The sequence below is a fragment of the Columba livia genome, chromosome 7 (genome assembly GCF_036013475.1).
Source record: "Columba livia isolate bColLiv1 breed racing homer chromosome 7, bColLiv1.pat.W.v2, whole genome shotgun sequence".
Lineage (NCBI taxonomy): Eukaryota > Metazoa > Chordata > Aves > Columbiformes > Columbidae > Columba > Columba livia.
The window spans coordinates 39,241,683-39,258,974 of NC_088608.1; the positions used below are offsets into that span (position 1 = coordinate 39,241,683).

General features: G+C 48.3%; 1 protein-coding gene across 4 annotated transcripts in view; it reads right to left on the bottom strand.

Moving 5' to 3' along the window:
* Nucleotides 1–8,354: 8,354 nt before the first annotated feature.
* The window catches only part of SATB2 (SATB homeobox 2), a 168,417-nt gene continuing 159,479 nt past the window's right edge, over nt 8,355–17,292 (bottom strand). For all 4 annotated transcript variants that reach the window (XM_065069483.1, XM_065069484.1, XM_065069486.1 and 1 more), the window contains one exon: nt 8,355–9,504. In XM_065069483.1, coding sequence (XP_064925555.1) covers nt 9,049–9,504 — 456 coding nt within the window. In that variant the 3' untranslated portion in view covers nt 8,355–9,048. The remainder of the gene's footprint in view (nt 9,505–17,292) is intronic.

Consider the following 17,292-nt stretch of genomic DNA (forward strand, 5'->3'; position numbering starts at 1 on the left):
TCAGGCTCTGGTGGCGTTGCTCAGCCCGTGGGAGAGGCAGGCCCCGGTGCACACCGAGTGAAGGTGGTGCTGGAGAAAACGAATGCGGCTCTCCAAAACCCCTCTCGCTTTGGCTGTCCTGTGGTGCAGTCCCTGGCGCAGATTCTTCCTCTTAACTGCATCCACCTTTCCAGAGCGCTGGGACACAGGTAAAAATGCCCTTTGGTGCCAGTTCAAGGGCGGGATTCAGGCTGCAAGTGCCAGTAAGTTCTCCTGCTGCCCATGGGGAACCTCTCCCGTTCAGTCCACCTTATGCTACATAAGCAGGCTCTGAGAAAACCCGAATGAAGCATTTCCCTTCCCGGATGCCAAAGGCTAATTGACCAGCACAAGACCTGCTGAACTTGGTGGAACCAGGGTGGATATAATCACTCAAGAGAGCCAATAACCAATTAACTGAATGGCTTCAGCAGTTTCGAGGTCTGCCTCTTTATTCGAGAGCAAAAGAAAGATCAATTTCTTAATAAGCTTTGTAATATCTGCTATTCCTTCCCTCTCATTATTATTATTAGCACTGCAGCAGTGTTTTGTGCATGTAATGAAAGAGTAAGACAACGGCTGAACGGCCTGGCTGGTAGAGAAGTAGGCAAAGTCTCAAGCGAAAAAAAACATATATACATGTACATATATAAACCAGGAAGGCTGTACATGTCCTCCACAGCACAGGCCTACCAGGTCATGGGGGGCATCTGACCACAAAGAAAGAATCCCAGGATGTCAGGGATTGGAAAGGACCTCAAAAGCTCATCCAGTGCAATCCCCCCATGGAGCAGGAACACCCAGATGAGGTTACACAGGAAGGTGTCCAGGCGGGTTGGAATGTCTGCACAGAAGGAGACTCCACAACCTCCCTGGGCAGCCTGGGCCAGGCTCTGCCACCCTCACCAGGAACAAGTTTCTTCTCAAATTTAATTGGAACCTCCTGTGTTCCAGTTTATACCCATTACCCCTTGTCCTATCACTGGTTGTCACCAAGAAGAGCCTGGCTCCATCCTCCTGACACTCACCCTCTATATATTTATAAACATTAATAAGGTTTCTCCTCAGTCAGAACCTACCCCTGCTGATCGCTTTTACCTGTTTATCACAGCTTTTGTACATGGCAAAGTGAAAATTCCCGATGACAGTCAGCACCATTGTGATGGCCACGGGCTCACCTGCCCACCAGCCCTGCTGTGGTGACAGCGGTGGCACGCAGAGCACCAGCACATGCTCCCTTCTGCCACCAGGGACACTGGTCTCTGGCAGGGGCTGGGGCAGGTACCGCCTTCATCTGCCACCGCCACACCAGCCCCGAGAGATGTGCTCCTCAAATCCCATCCTTGCATTGCCCTGCAGTTCCCCTGTGTGTTTTGCTTTTGAAATTGCAGGTTCCTACTCTCTCTGCAGCTACATCACCCACTGGAATCATGATCCCCTTGTCAGAAAGCCTCCAGCACTCCTTGCAGTCTCCTCTTGCAGCAAGGCAAGAAACAGCAGAGCAACGTACACATTCCTCCCAGCTCCTCCTGTTCTCCTCCCCTGAAATCAGGGCCGCTTGGAGATAATGATCTCACCCCTGAAGATGCAAACGGCATCCTCTGTGTTTCTCAGCATCCCCCACATGCCCCATCACCCCCTCTCCGGCAGCCTTCTGGTGCAAGCGCAGGCTCCCGTTTGGATGCGCGACCCTGAGAAAGGCGCCTCCGTCACGGCAGCCCCAGCGCTGCCTGCGCTGCTCTCGTGGGAGTGTTTCACCAGACTGCACAACAAGCAGAACGTTGCAGGAGAGGCCTCTGAAGGAGAAAGCAAGAACTCGGAGGAAGGCGGTGATGCTGCAAGCCCTATTTTTAAGGAGCCGTAGCCACATAATTGTCCAAGACAGACTGGCTTGTTGACTTTCTCGCAGCAAAAGGCACGGGGCTGTTTAATTGATTTTAGTCTGTAACTAAGCATATACTTCTTTCAATATAATGAACAGCAATGCTACAATACTGCTCTCCTAATGTAAATTGATCCATTACAGATGAGTGTTTAGATCAATGTGTGATGTCCTGATTGGAAATAAAACTGTTTGCTCAAGATCGCTATAAAGACAACGGGCACTGATAGATGATATTTATGTGACAAGCAATGGCTCTTAAAAAGGAGATTGCCAAGACCACATCCATCAATTATGAAACCAACATTCAGCCAGCAGCCACATGAACATTTTTAAAGACAAGAAAGAGGGAAAGATCCCAAGGCCTTTGGGATAAACCACATGAGGCACTAAAAAGCAGCGGGCCTTCACTGCCATACACGGTGACAGGAGTCACCCAGGGGAATAAACCTGCTGAAATGGCAGGGGCCAGATCTTCTATGTGAACTATGCTCACAACCTGCTTTTTGTCATTCTTGAGCATTGAGAGAAAAGTAAATGACTCCAGCATGCCAGTTGCGATTAATACCTGTGCTTCTCTCGCTGGTAGCTGTTCCTTGTGGCCCTTCACTATGTCACTTACATGGACATGGGGCATCTTGTTTTCTCCCTTGTGCATGGAGGACGTTTTCCAAGAGCTGCAGTATGGGCTGGATTGCATCCCAGCCATTCATGACTGGGGCAGCTGCAAGCACTTCTCTCTCTCCTCAGGACAAGCTCCTCCTTTGAAGCACCCTGCCAGAGCCATCAGTGTGCCTGCTGGGGCAGGGTTGCCTGGCAGCCTTGTGCGGGCAGGAACGCTGGGCAGAGCGGACCCCGAGCAGCCCTTCCCACGGCAGTGAGGCCGGGCAGTCTCGGCAGCCTCAGCGATGTGGCCTCCGGGGTGATCGACATCCCTAAGATGGCAGCCAGCGGGTAAAATGGCCGCCTCAGAGACACCGCCTCAGCACCTCAGCAGCGCGAGAGCCCCGCCCATCCTGGCTCTTCCCCGTCCCAATGGCTGGGGCACCAGCAGCGCGGCTTCCGATTGGCTGTCCTTGCGGTCCATCTCAGCTGCTCGGGAGGGCGGTGTGAGGGGGGTGCGGGCACCCAGGGGCCAGCTTGAGCTTGTGAGCCCACGGGGCTGGAGGCGCTTTCCCGGCTCGCTGCAGTCTGGGCTCCAGAATCACAGGATCCCAGAATGTCAGGGGTTGGAAGGGACCTGGAAAGCTCATCCAGTGCAATCCCCCCATGGAGCAGGAACACCCAGATGAGGTTACACAGGAAGGTGTCCAGGCAGGTTGGAATGTCTGCACAGAAGGAGACTCCACAACCCCCCTGGGCAGCCTGGGCCAGGCTCTGCCACCCTCACTGAGAAGAAGTCTCTTCTCAAATTTAAGTGGAACCTCCCGTGTTCCAGTTTGAACCCATTGTGCCTTGTCCTACCGTTGGTTGTCACCGAGAAGAGCCTGGCTCCATCCTCCTGACACTCCTCCTTTCCATATTGATCCCCATGAATGAGTCCCCCCTCAGTCTCCTCTTGTCCAGCTCCAGAGCCCCAGCTCCCTCAGCCTTTCCTCACACGGGAGATGCTCCACTCCCTTCAGCATCTTGGTGGCTGCGCTGGACTCTCTCCAGCAGTTCCCTGTCCTGCTGGAACTGAGGGGCCACAACTGGACACAATATTCCAGAAGGCCCTTATGTTGCCCTGAAATGATTCTGGTGCAAGAGCAGGAGCGTGTGGGCAGCCAGCCACAGGTGTCCATGGTGGGACAGGGCTGAGTGATGCTCAGCTGCAGTTCTGCCTATGAATATATTGGGCGATGGGTGGCCAGAGGTCGGGAGGGGACGCTGGGTGGGGGAAAGTAAATGAAAGGACAATGTTGACACTGAACAAATGATGCTAAATGGCTTGTGAAAATAGATCCATTAAGGGAATGATGTTCTGCAACCGCCTTTAAATACAAATAGAGGAGAAAAATAGCCTTTAAATACAAACAGAGGAGGCTTGGTTGGTCTATGAAACCAGCAGCTGGACCCTGTGGTAAGGACTGCGTTTGCTGGTCACATCCTGCTGCACTTTGTTACAGGAGTCCCCTCCACAGCCATGAGACCCATCTGCTGCAGCTCGCCCTCCCCTGGGGGTGGCACATGCCAAATGCTTCTGCTGGCCACGTCCGGTCAGAATCAGCTCAGCCTGTGGTGGGTACAACACATGGCAGGACGGACCTCACCTGAGAAGAACATATGCATTTCTGCTCTTGCAAATCACACAAATTTGCCACAAAACCAGTCTCTTTTCTGAGCACATTTCACTAGAGATCTTCATCCCAAACCAAGGTAGGGCATTTCTCATGGTTAATAAGATGACATCACAAGTTACAATTATGTAGCATATATGCAGAATAAAACTATGTAACTGACAACCAGTGACAGGACAAGGGGCAATGGGTACAAACTGGAACACAGGAGGTTCCGCTTAAAGATGAGAAGAAACTTGTTCCTGGTGAGGGTGGCAGAGCCTGGCCCAGGCTGCCCAGGGAGGTTGTGGAGTCTCCTTCTGTGCAGACATTCCAACCCGCCTGGACACCTTCCTGTGTAACCTCATCTGGGTGTTCCTGCTCCATGGGGGGATTGCACTGGATCAGCTTTCCAGGTCCCTTCCGACCCCTCACATCCTGGGATTCTGTGAACTTAACCAGCGGCAGGTAGTACCTGTGAACTTGCAAGGTTCATGAGTAGCCTATTCATTGAAAAGCTTCTATTCATGTTATTGTGCTGCACTCTCAAAAGGAGTACAGGGGAAGCTTGGTCACTAGCCAAAGCAGATTTTTCCTTGAAATAGCCCCAGCCTGCCTCAGTTGAACACTATGCCTCAGTGCAAGGAAATTCATCAGCTACTTTATAGAGGAAAAAAAAAAGTCCTTAATTACCTGGGATTTTCACCCAGGAAAGCCTCACAAAAAAACAAAACCAGGGAGGGAAAGCCAGACAAATTCCCATTGGAATATGGTACAGATTTAGCGGGGAGAGCAGGGTGGCCGGCATCTTCTGCTCCCGGCTGCCTTTGTCACATTTTGCCAAGTCTCAGGCTGCCAGTGTCTTTCCCCTGGATGACTTGGCTCGTGTTGTTTTGTGTTAAAACCGGTATGTTTTTTTAATGGCTATAAATAAGTTAAAACCGCATCTTTAATTAATCACTGCACTTTATAGTGTAAGCGAAGGTTTTTTTGTAATGACTCGTTTATGATTTTAAGATGCCATTTGCTCACTGTCTAATGTGTCTTAACTTTTATCCCCCCCGCGTTTAACAGGTTCAGGATAGAAACAAAATTTCATCAATAAAGGATTCTAATCCATTTAGTCTGGAGGAAATAATTGGTTACTAAGTAAATGGGAAGAGATCGAGCAGATACTTTTATCTAAGCAACAATGAACTTCAGGCAATAGACAGTATGTTCTTAATCTTAAACTAATCTTAAAACGTTTATTTTTCACTCACACAGGTTTGAAATTAGAAATACATATGTCTGGATGACTACAACAAGAACAACCAATAGGAGCAGCAGCGTGTAAGTATAGAGAAGTAGAAGCATTAATAGAAATATTTCTACTATAGCAGCTATTAACTGATTTTTTTACAGTTTGGAAGAAAACCCCATATGTTTATAGGATTTTCCCCCCAATTAAAGTATGTGCGTGTGTGTCTTTATCTAAATATTATTTAGCCACACACACACATGGATAAAAGTGTCTGTGAGGGGAGCGGGAGCTGCTGCTCCTTTTTGTTTCGCCCCCCCCCGCAGGCGGAAAGGGACCCAATGCAGCATCCTCACACCATCAGCATCCTCACAGCACCCAGGCACAGTGTCACAGGCCACTTGGTGGCCTCTGTCACCTCCCACAGCCCTGAGGACCAGCTCAGCACAGGGATATTTTATATAGGATGTGAATAAGCCATGAAAAGAAAAACTATCGCATTGGAACGACCACAACAGAAAAAGGGTTTAAAAATCACTCTGCCTCAATTCCTAGACAACTCAAGTCTGACGTGCAGTATATGATCTGTCTGCTAGGATTGAATCCAGGCACTCACCACTTTGTTAGCTCAAGAATTTTGAGCCATTTTTTCCATTTATCTGTATTCTCCCCAAAATCATTTCACACATTTCTCAGATACATCAGGCCTTCCGGCATTCCTCTAGACACTCAGTAGGATGCCCTGCTATAAATATAATAAAGCCTTTTATTATGTCCATTAACCACGGACATGTGTGCTCCAAAAGTTTCCTGACACGCAGTCATTTGTGGCTTTTTAATTGTAAACAGAAAATGTCCCAGCAGAAGAGGAGCGCAGACGGGGAGCGGGGCTTTCTGAGGGTTCGGAGCGCGTTCCGCGCCCGGCCGCTGCCACCCGCGCCCTCCCGCTCCCACCAGGACCCCGTGCGTGCCGGCAACGCAGCGTCGGGCCGCGGTGACACAGATGTGCCAGCTGTGCCGAGCCCGGGGGGGCTGCCGCGGGTTTGTGAACCCCAAGAGCGCCGATCGACTCTTTTGTCAATCTGCTGATATCCCCCCATCCTCCATTTCGCAGACCTTGTTCCACTTGAACTCGTCAGGAAAGGAAAAAGGCCCAGTAAATTACTTGACAAATTAAGTCATATTTATTGAATGCGTTTTATTTCGACAACCAAAAAATTCTAACAGCCTAACAATGCACATAAGTTAAAAATTAATTATCACTTAGTGATAACAAAGATAAAGTTGATTTACATGGAAAAAAGAACATTTACAATATGTTAATCCTTATTCACATTGTTGATACCGCAATAAAACACAATTTGTTTTTTTGTTTTTTATTTTTTGTTTCACAAAAAAGGCGGAAAATTGTGCTTTGTTAAGAGGCACTACAAGAAAAGTTTCTTTCTCCAAATAGATATTATATGATGGATATTGAATAAATAGACATATATGCATTGTAATTCGCAAAGTTCTGGCAAGACCACAGGCTAAAATGCCCACAGATTCACTTAGAACCACTGCAGAATCGGCAGTGAAATTAAAAATAAAAAGGCAAGACTCAGCATTGAAAAAATACCTAATAAAATTTTTGGTTGAAGTGTAAAAGATACCAAATGTCGATGCCATCATCAGATGAACAGCCTCACGTAGCTTGGCAAAACTCGCTTTCCTTTCAAATGTATGGAGTGATTTCAGGTACAGGATAAGAAGACAGTTTTGAAAGAGTAGCTCTGAGGGAAACATAAAGCAGCAGCCACTGCGATTCTGATTAAAGCTGCAGCATACTACAGAAATAAAGGATGAAGAGCAAAAGGGGCACTAAGCAACCCATCGTCATTTTGCAAAGGTATATGAAATTTATGCAGAGATACTCTTATGTTTCAAACGTTCGTTTTGAAAAAATCCCTTAAAAACTTCAGAGGTTACTGAGCAGCTAGAATTAGCTTGTATTGCAACGTCTTCTCCCTGTATATTGTCTGTTCTGAGTAAATATCTACACATAGAGGTTTGTTTTTCGCTTTTAACTCCTACCTTTTATACCTTTCAAATATATAAATAGTATTAACAGTTATATTACATTGCCTGGTGTAGTAAACAGAAAGTAACTTTCAGAGTGATATTGCATGAGGTCTTTGTCGAGGTGACGCGAAAAGCCCGTGTGAAAAAGGAAGGAAAACCCCACAAGCCTCGTCGGTGCGGCTGCGATCGCGGTTTGAGCCGGCGTCTGAAATCCATCCAGCTGGGGAGCGCCAAAGGACAGAGAGGGCTCGTCTGGGCCATCACCGCACGGGAGCCAATGGAAAATGCTACTTGGCGTCTCTGGACACGGGTGCAGGAAGAGTCGGTCGCTGTGGCTGTGCTGGAGGGAGCTGCTCGCTGGGCCCCCGCGACCCCAAAATGCATCATCTCAGCGGCACAGAGAAGCCCACCCAAACCGGAGACACGAGGAGGAGAGCCGGCAACGCAAACCCCCGCCTGTCAGCAGCTGCCCCGCACGGGGCGCTTGGGATGGTGGTGTTTTGTGTCCCCGTGTCACTTTACACTGGTGCGTTTCACCTCAGGATAAACAAAAAGCGACCACAAGAAGGAAGCTTATAAACGTGAAGATCTGCAACAGGGAACAGGTAAATAAAACCCACAGTAAAATGCGGTTCATAGTATGAATTCCATACATCAAATCTCAACACGTTATCTTCTCTTTCTATAAAGACCTCGTTAACAGACAAGTCTTCTATGCTCTGAATTTCAGTTTTAGTCACTCTAAATCCCATGAAAATTCATCTGTTCACTACGGAAAGGACTGTCTGGAGAGTGGAACATGCTGCATCCTCTTAAGTGTGCATTGTGTTTAAAGTACTTTAACTTACTAGTTTTCTTTTTAAGGTGCCCTGATTTGTTTTTCCATTTTTCTCTCTTTTTTTTCCTTTTCTTTCCTCTTTTCTTTATTTGGCAGTGTTGATTTATGTCTTTAAATACATACCTCAAAAATTACCCATCAAGTTGCCAGATAGGAAGCCATATAATAATTAAAAAAAAAAAAAAAAATCAGGGATAAACATAGAAAATAAATAGGAATTCAAAAATAGTCACCACACCCCGAGAGCAGGCGGCAGTTTATCAAAAAGCCAAAGCAACTCATTGTGAAGTGGTTTTAATACATAAACAAGTCTCATCTTTAAAGAACTCATTTCACAGTCTATACTTTCAGGTTGTAAAGTTCCGTCCCATGCAATTTTAATATATATATATTTTATGCAAATATATATATATATACACACACACAAAATTGTAAATCTTCCTTCATTGATTTCATAGGACCTTTTCTTCCCACTTACTTGCTGGATGTCCCTTTCATACGTGCAAGATTAATGAAGGCAGAATCCTACGTGATCACGACGATTACTTCAGTCAAACGGAGGACGTGTAACGCTCGGGTGTCCGTGTCAAGGCGGCATCTGATTGGGCAACGCTGAACTCATTCGGTTTGCACACGGACCATGCGCGACGGAAACAAACAAACAAGGGGTAAAAACAGGGAAAAGAAAGTTAAAAATAAACCCAGAAGATCCTTGGATCGGTTGTATTGCTTCCTGCGCTCCCATCTCGCATTATCTCTGGTCGATGTCCGCCGGGGCCGCCTTGCTCTTCTCGGGGTTCTCCTCCTCGGGTTCCACTTTGTACATCTCCTCGGAGCCCTCCTCGCTGTCGTTCTCCTCCGACTCGGTCAGCAGCTCCTCATCCTTGTACTCTGCCACGTCAACCACCGTTCCCAAGTGCTCTTTTAGCTTCCCGTGGTGCTTCACGTGGTACCGTTGGTTCTGGAAGAACTTGATGATGGTGTGTTTGGGGAGATCCAGCTGAGCGGAGAGGGTGTGGATGGCTTCCTGGTCGGGGTAGAGCCCCACGTCGTGGATAAAGCTCTGGAGGATGCCGAGGGCTTCCAAGGAGATCTTGGTACGGGACCGTGGCTTTTTGGCACAACTGTCCTCGGCGGGTGGCGGAGGGGCCTCTTCTCTGGGTGGGGAGTTCTCCTTGGCAGGCTGGGACTGCTGTCGGTGCAGCACCTATGGGAGCAAACAGACACACACTTCATGGACCTGCGGAGCCCCGGCAGCTCGAGGGAACAGCCTTTACACAGGCCCTACTGTGCTCTGGTGAAGAGAACTACTAACTACTGTTCATTGTCCGCTGCCTCGCTCACCTGTAAGACAACCGCACCAGAAACTACAGGCTGAAAGGAGAAAGCGATCTAAAAGGCAAACGACATCAAGCAGCCACAAACCCGCAAAATAAACAAATGCAAAATGTAGGTAATGAAAAGAAATAGAGCCAAAATAAAAATACAGTCAAGAGGTGTTAAGAGTCTCAATGCTTGACCAGCAGACTCGTCTCAGACCATCTGTCCTCTTGCTTTTCCCCTCTTCTCTGCGATTCCTCTCGGCATTTGAGGCTGGAGACTCTCCCCGTTCCTACGAGACGCCAAATACAACAAGGGCCCACTCACACGTGGGACTGTCAGGTGCTACTTCACCATAAATAATGATTTGGCATTAAAATCCATCGCAGCTGCTTTATGGGAGAAAAAAAAAGAAGTGTAGAGATTTGTGAAGATTTCCCTTCTGTGAAGAGCGACATCGCAGTCAGTTCAGTCGCTTCACAGCGCTGGCTTTAATGTATCTCTTGAACAGATTTCTCTGTATCACATCTGTATTAATTTCACTAGTTGAGGAGTTCTGAGTTCAAATAATTATATCCCTCAATTCGCAGAAACCCTCTGGGCAAACACGCTTTTCAGTCTTGCAACAGATTTTCACCAGCAGTATCTGCTTTTCGGGGAGTTTAAAGAAAGCATATGTAGCTCTTCATCTTCCTAACAGCCACTTAAAATGACTAAGAAAGGGCCTTGTGCAGCCCTTATTCCGGGGGAAAAATACCTGCTCTGAATCGTTAGAGACACAGAGGAGCTCCATATGCTTTCTTTAAAACCAAATCTATACAAGAGATTGCTGGCAAAAAATCCCCTACAGGGTTCAGGGCTGGATTTGCCCAGAGGTTTCTTCAGAGGCACAGAAATAATTATTAGAACTCAATGCTACAGAGCTAACAAAATCAATATGGATAATTTTTTCCTTCCACAAATAAGAGGGAATTCTAGTTCTTCACCCAAAGAAGAAAACGTCTGTGCTGCAAACTGGAACAGCCGGAAAATCAACCTACATCAAAGCTCTCTAAAGGGAAAAAAATAAGGATAAAGAATGGAAATACGAGAACTTGTGCTGAATTTTACACACAGATTGAGCCCCTAAAACAACGCTACATTAGTCAAGTTATCCCTGCGAGAGGGAAGCCCGCTGCGGAATATCAGCCCGTTGGCAAATAAATAAAGCAGCTCTGTGCCCAAGAGCCCCTTCCTCACACCCTGTCACAGTGATTTATAACACCCCTGGTCTCCAGGAACAGGGTTTGAAAATCAGGCGGGAGACCCCAGCGCTGCCCAGTGCACACCTGTGCCAAGGAGATGAACCTGGAGAAGATGCCGCTGGACCGACCTGACCTCCAGCCTGGCCACCGCATCACCCTTCTCCTGCTGTACCTCCATCCGTCCATCCATCCCTCCATCCATTCATCCCTCCCTTCAATCCATCCACCCACCCGTCACAGAATCCCAGAATGTCAGGGGTTGGAAGGGACCTGGAAAGCTCATCCAGTGCAATCCCCCCATGGAGCAGGAACACCCAGATGAGGTTACACAGGAAGGTGTCCAGGCGGGTTGGAATGTCTGCACAGAAGGAGACTCCACAACCTCCCTGGGCAGCCTGGGCCAGGCTCTGCCACCCTCACCAGGAACAAGTTTCTTCTCAAATTTAAGTGGAACCTCCTGTGTTCCAGTTTGCACCCACTGCCCCTTGTCCTGTCACTGGTTGTCACTGAGAAGAGCCTGGCTCCATCCTCCTGACACTCACCCTTTCCATATTGATCCCCATGAATGAGTCCCCCCTCAGTCTCCTCTTGTCCAGCTCCAGAGCCCCAGCTCCCTCAGCCTTTCCTCACACGGGAGATGCTCCACTCCCTTCAGCATCTTGGTGGCTGCGCTGGACTCTCTCCAGCAGTTCCCTGTCCTGCTGGAACTGAGGGGCCACAACTGGACACAATATTCCAGGTGTGGTCTCCCCAGGGCAGAGTAGAGGGGCAGGAGAACCTCTCTGACCTACTGACCACCCCCTTCTAATCCACCCTGGGTACCATTGGCCTTCCTGGCCACAAGGGCCCAGTGCTGGCTCATGGTCACCCTGCTGTCCCCAGCACGCCCAAGTCCCTTTTCCCAACGCTGCTCTCCAACAGGTCATTCCCCAACTTATACTGGAATTTATACCGTCTATCCCTCCGTCCATCCAGCCGCTGCCCAGCACTGGCTCCCAAGGCAGGACCCGTTGCCATGTCCCCAGAGCCTCGATGCCCCCGGGTGCGTGCGAGGACACGGACGTGCAGACACACAACTGCAGGTTGGTGAAAAGCAGGTGTCACTACTGGTGACATGCAGGGCTTGCCACCCCCCGGGCAAGGGCTGCTGGCGGGCAGAAGCACTGCAAATGTGTTTTGGTGCCAAAAGATTAATTTTCCTCCCAAGAAGGTAAATACTGAGGGTGTCACAGCAATGGAGCTGAGCAAGGAGCTGGGGGAAAGGAGAAACTCAAATGGAAATGACAGATACCCTGGTTTATGTTTTACTACATCTCTGGTAATAAAAGAGCATCATGTTCTAATGAAGGGAGTCACTCAGCTGCCCTTTGAGGATTTCTTTTTACTCTGCAGATTGTTTTCAAAGAGAAGAACTGACGTTTGCAGATACCGGAGTTGCAGACGAGGCTCAGAGCCGTATGTCAGCCCCGAGCAGCGGAGCCGGCGCTGCTGACACCGGCCCAGAACACTCGTCACACAGCCCCTGCCCACATCATCTCCCCTCTCTGCTGTCCCCTGACATCCTGCAGCCAAAAAGAAAAGGATTTAACACCACAAATCAGCTGGCAGGGAATTTACAGGCGGAGTCACACAAAAAGCCGCCAGCAGTTCTGCTAATCAGAGGCCGAATTCAAGTAGCAGCTACCAGAGACACAAACACATCCAGAAAGAGCGCGAATGACTCTGCTCGTTCTTGGTGCAGTCGGAAGGCGGCTTTTTTCTGCCTTTTCAGTTTACAAATAGCATGAGAAACGATCCAGCCTGAAAAATGTTACAAGACTTCCAATCAAATATAACGATGAAAAAAACCCAGCAATACAGGATCGGCAGCAGTAAAATGTTTAATTTGAAGGAGATGAAGAGATGCCTACAGCATCTATAAAGCAATCAACCAAAGAGAGGGCTGAGAGCGGGAGGGAAAGAATAATTCTGCTTAACCCTTCCTTTGCTGGAGTGACCTCTCCAGAAGAGAAAACACAAAACCCAGGGGCTATCAGTGTAAAATATTAGGAAAAGGTTGTATTGTATTTCAATCACCATTTTCCTAAGTAATACAAAAACCTAAAGCTACTCTTATAACAGATAAAGCTCATTATTTCACTAACTTCTGGGGCTTTGCTCTCGATTTCTAGTGGCATTAACAAAGGATTTCCACGACACAACATTACCAATCTACAGAAAGATGGATAAGTGCACAGAATTTCCTTCAGGTTTAGGCTGTGATCAGTTTTGCATTTCCTTCCCATAATATGGGCTATCTAATACAAAAAGAGCGTTCTTTTCTATGGGAAGCAGATCAACTGTTGAGGCACGTGACACAATCTGAAATCTAAATTACCTTTTTGTTAAATATTTGCTTCGAACTACCTTTGTAAAATGTTGGTCAATTTGGGCAATTTGCTGCCTTGGTGTCCGGCTCTGCCCGCCACAGCCTCGCAGAGGAAACTCTCCATCTCTGACACTCGCAGATTTTCCCTTTTTGGGGTCATTACGACCTGTGCCTTTCCCCACCGCTCCCCGGCCAGCGGTGGGACACCCTCCTCCTCCTCGGCCACCACCATCTGGAGCTGACTTCCCTTCCCCATCTACTTTCCAATCAAATGTGGAGATAGAGATTTCCTTCCATGCCCACAGGACTTATTTTTTCCACCCCTTCAAGAGATCTCGTCTTTAAACTCTCCAGGCCTTCCAAGCATTTCACAACAGAGCAGCTTTACGGAGGTTCATTCACATAGACTTTAACCTCACAGACAAACTCATTTTTTCCCAATGAATTGACCAGCCCTGGTAGAAAACTTGCAAGAAAACGAATATGACAGAAGTTGACTTTAAAAGATAAAGTGACTGGTCTGAAATCGCGCTGTACTGAAATACGATTTGAAGGCCGCAATGAAAACCAGCTGGAAGCCATGTGTAAAATATAATAGTACATGCCTACAGGGAAGGAAGCGAGATATTGAATGATTACGTTTAGGAGAGTATATAATGTAGTGTATCATTACGGGAGTGATCGGGATTACTTGTAATAAGCTAAGGGTTTGTGGTCTGGAGCTATTGGGAGGAAGGGATCGCTGCCCTGTTTTACACGTATCTGCTCCCCATGTCTCAGGACACTCCCGCAGGACAAACCTGACTCGGGCAGACGCGTTCCCATGGAAAACAGAGGGGAGCAAGTCCAATCTGAACAAAGAACATCAAGTAATCGCAGTCTGCGTCTGCACTGCATTTAATTTTGGCTGGATTCGCTGTACCACTGCTGTTTGTCTCCATTTGCACCCACTTTCTAGCTAGAACTAGGCAGGTGAGAAGGGTGAGTGGCCACGGGGGGCAAGCAGGATACACACACCAACTGCAGTGAGACACCGTGAAATTTCACCTTTTATTGCCTCAACAGCCGTTGCAGCCGATTAGAAACAGGAACCGTGTTTCTGCACGAAAACCCCAAGCTCTTTTGTTTCTTGGTGTGGTTCTGCTCTTCCCTTTGCAGACAGGACTAGTCAGGTGAGCTCCCTTCTGATGGGCTTTGCTGAGATGATGAGCTGCCCCTTACTATGAGAAACACCAAAAATGTTAAAACATCCTTGGAAGGCAAGACTGCACTCGCAGCAGAGACTGTCCGGGTCAGACAGCGCATTTGAGTGAGCACGAGCAGGTCCCTCGAGTGGGGTGTGCTGGCCAGTACGTCCTCAGAACCCAAACCCACCAGAAGCAAAGCTGAACGGGCTGGCCTTCTCTTCACTACGGGAGGTTGAGGTTGGATGTGGGAACAATTTCTTCCCCAAAGGGCTATGGGGCATTGGAACAGGCTGCCCAGGGCAGTGCTGGAGTCACCATCCCTGAAGGGCTGGACGGACGGAGATGAGGTTCTCAGGACATGGGGCAGTGCCAGGGCTGGGGGAACAGACTCAATGATCTTAAAGGTCTTTTCCAACCCAAATGATTCTGTGGTGGGAAGGGTCTCATCTTCTGGCTTTCCTTCCCAGGTACACAGCTCTCATAGCCAGCCGCAACACTCTATCACACCAAGGACTCTATGCAAACACAGCAAGTTATTACTCTGCTTAAGGAGCCCAAAATGAAAGCCAGAGAAAACTCAGACACCTTACAAAATATAGGGCCAGCGCCGGTGTCTGGTACACGTTGAGAGTTTACTTCCGAGACAACCCCCATCGCCTTGCAAAGGAATCTTATATCTAGAAAGAGATGCTGTCCCCCCTCAACGGAGCTGGCAGGAGATGATCTGTCCTCCCGACCTCCAAAACCTCGCAGCTTCCCTGCATCCCAGTGTGGTGCAGGAGGAGCAGAGCAAGAGCTCCACGAGCAGCCCCGCACTGACAGCCTCCCGGCCCAGGGCTTGGGGTGAGAGCGCTCATTACACACCATCGCTGCGCCAACGCGCTTTACAGCTCGCCTAGGGACGTCTGTACAACAAACTGGAGCAGAAGTTACTATTTGCACCTGTGTTCATTTCTTTCCTCTTAAAAATGTGGTTCGTAGACTACTCTTCCCCCCCCGCCTTGCAAAAATATATTCATTTGGGCAAATGCTGCAGCACTCGTCGCAGTTCCAAATGAATTATTTTCTTTGGGCTCATGCTCACAGCGGTGATTTCACACCTCGACACCATAAAGCTGTGTTAAAGACTGTGGTTTAGTTTCCTTGCTTTTCTTGGATTATACAGTATCCTAAGGTCAAAACTCAGGAAAATCCAAAACTGTTATTAGAAAAAGTATCTATGAAGTGATGACAAATTGCAGACTACAGGTGTTAGATTACATTTTGACTCCAGGCAGGTTTAATATACTTCAGTTTCCTTTTACATTTGCCCTTAGCAGGTACTGTTATGGGTAAGGGATTTAAAAAAATATATGGTACTCAATAAAAGAAGACCGTGTCAAAAAAAAATCAATACGAGCGTGCAAAATGGCAGGAAGTCTGACATGGATAAATATGTTCACTTTCATCTAACTTCAGCCCGAGCTTCTTCTAATTTCGTAGCTCAGATACTAGCCGCACATCCGCACATTTTCCAGTGCAGCTTAGTAATGGCTTAACAAGAGTAAACACCATTATTAGAGATAATTATAATACATGTTTGTGATATGACGTGCCCCGTCTGATGCGAGCCAGACCAGATCAGCCAGCCAGAGCTGGTGGCCACAGCTTGTAACCCGGCAGCCCTGGGAGCCTCTCGGCTCTGGGTACCGGTCACTATCCAAGCCATACAGAACTGGGGGCCAGAGAGAACTGTGAGCAGAGAAAGGGGTTCCCAGGGAATCCAAAGGCAAGTTTGGTTTCCATGCTGGGACGTGAGCTGGTTGAACCCCTCTGGAGCACACTGGCTCCCCTTGGCTCTACAGCGGCCGCCTTGCTTCAGGGCAGGAGACAGTGAGCTGAAAACACGGCACCGAACACACCCCCAGGCCCTGAAACAGCAGCACAGCCCGCGCTGCCAGAAATGGTCACGAAGGTGACCAAAAAGACAACAGGAAGATAAAAAACAATTCAAAAAATAAAACTTGGAGTCGTGCGCAGCTTTCGCCGCCCCATGCAAAGCGATAAGGATAAGCATCGGCAAAACGCAACTAATCTTGAAGGCGGGGGGAAGGTGTCTCCCTCCCCCGGCACACGCTGCTCCCATTAGTGCTACCAGGAGCTTAGCATGCATCAAAGAGCAAATCCACCGCAAAACATTTTTAAGAGCTATCATCACTGGAGATAAAAAATGAATTACAGCCTGATTACAGCGCCCTGCTAACAGGCTGCATGTGCAGCGCGGCTCGCGGGGACAGCTGGAGGTGACCCATCACTTCTGGCCAGGTCTGAGGTGAGCGTCAAACCCCTCTGCGGAGGAATCGCTCCTGCTCTTTGCTTTCCCTTCAAGAAGCCACGGCACTGCTGTCTGCACAGTTGTTGGAGGAATGTTTACAAATCAGCTTGACAAAGAGAAGAAAAAAGTTCTGCCATCACTTGACCACAATCATGATCTTATTCTTCAGTAATGCGTGGTTTATTTCCCTTTCCTGATCTCTGCTAATAGACAGCACGTGCCTACACAATAGCCACTATTTTGTCTGTATAATGTTAAAAAAATAAATCACAAAACTCTGACAATGGCGAGCAGCGTCCCGGTGTTTCCTGGGGTAACTGCTCTCCTTCGAATGCCAACTCGACTCTTCCCACCAAGGCACAGGCACAACTTTCATTGCTGCGCAAGTGCCTGAGAACTGGCTGATTTTATGGGGCCGCACAAATGAGCTCACGCTGATGAACATTGGCAGATTAGCTCTGAATTTCCCTTCTTTGGCTGGTTTAAGCCAGATTCCTCGGTTTACGGCACAGTAACCGTGGCTGGCAGAGGGCATCCCCCTCTCAAACACCGACCCGCGGCT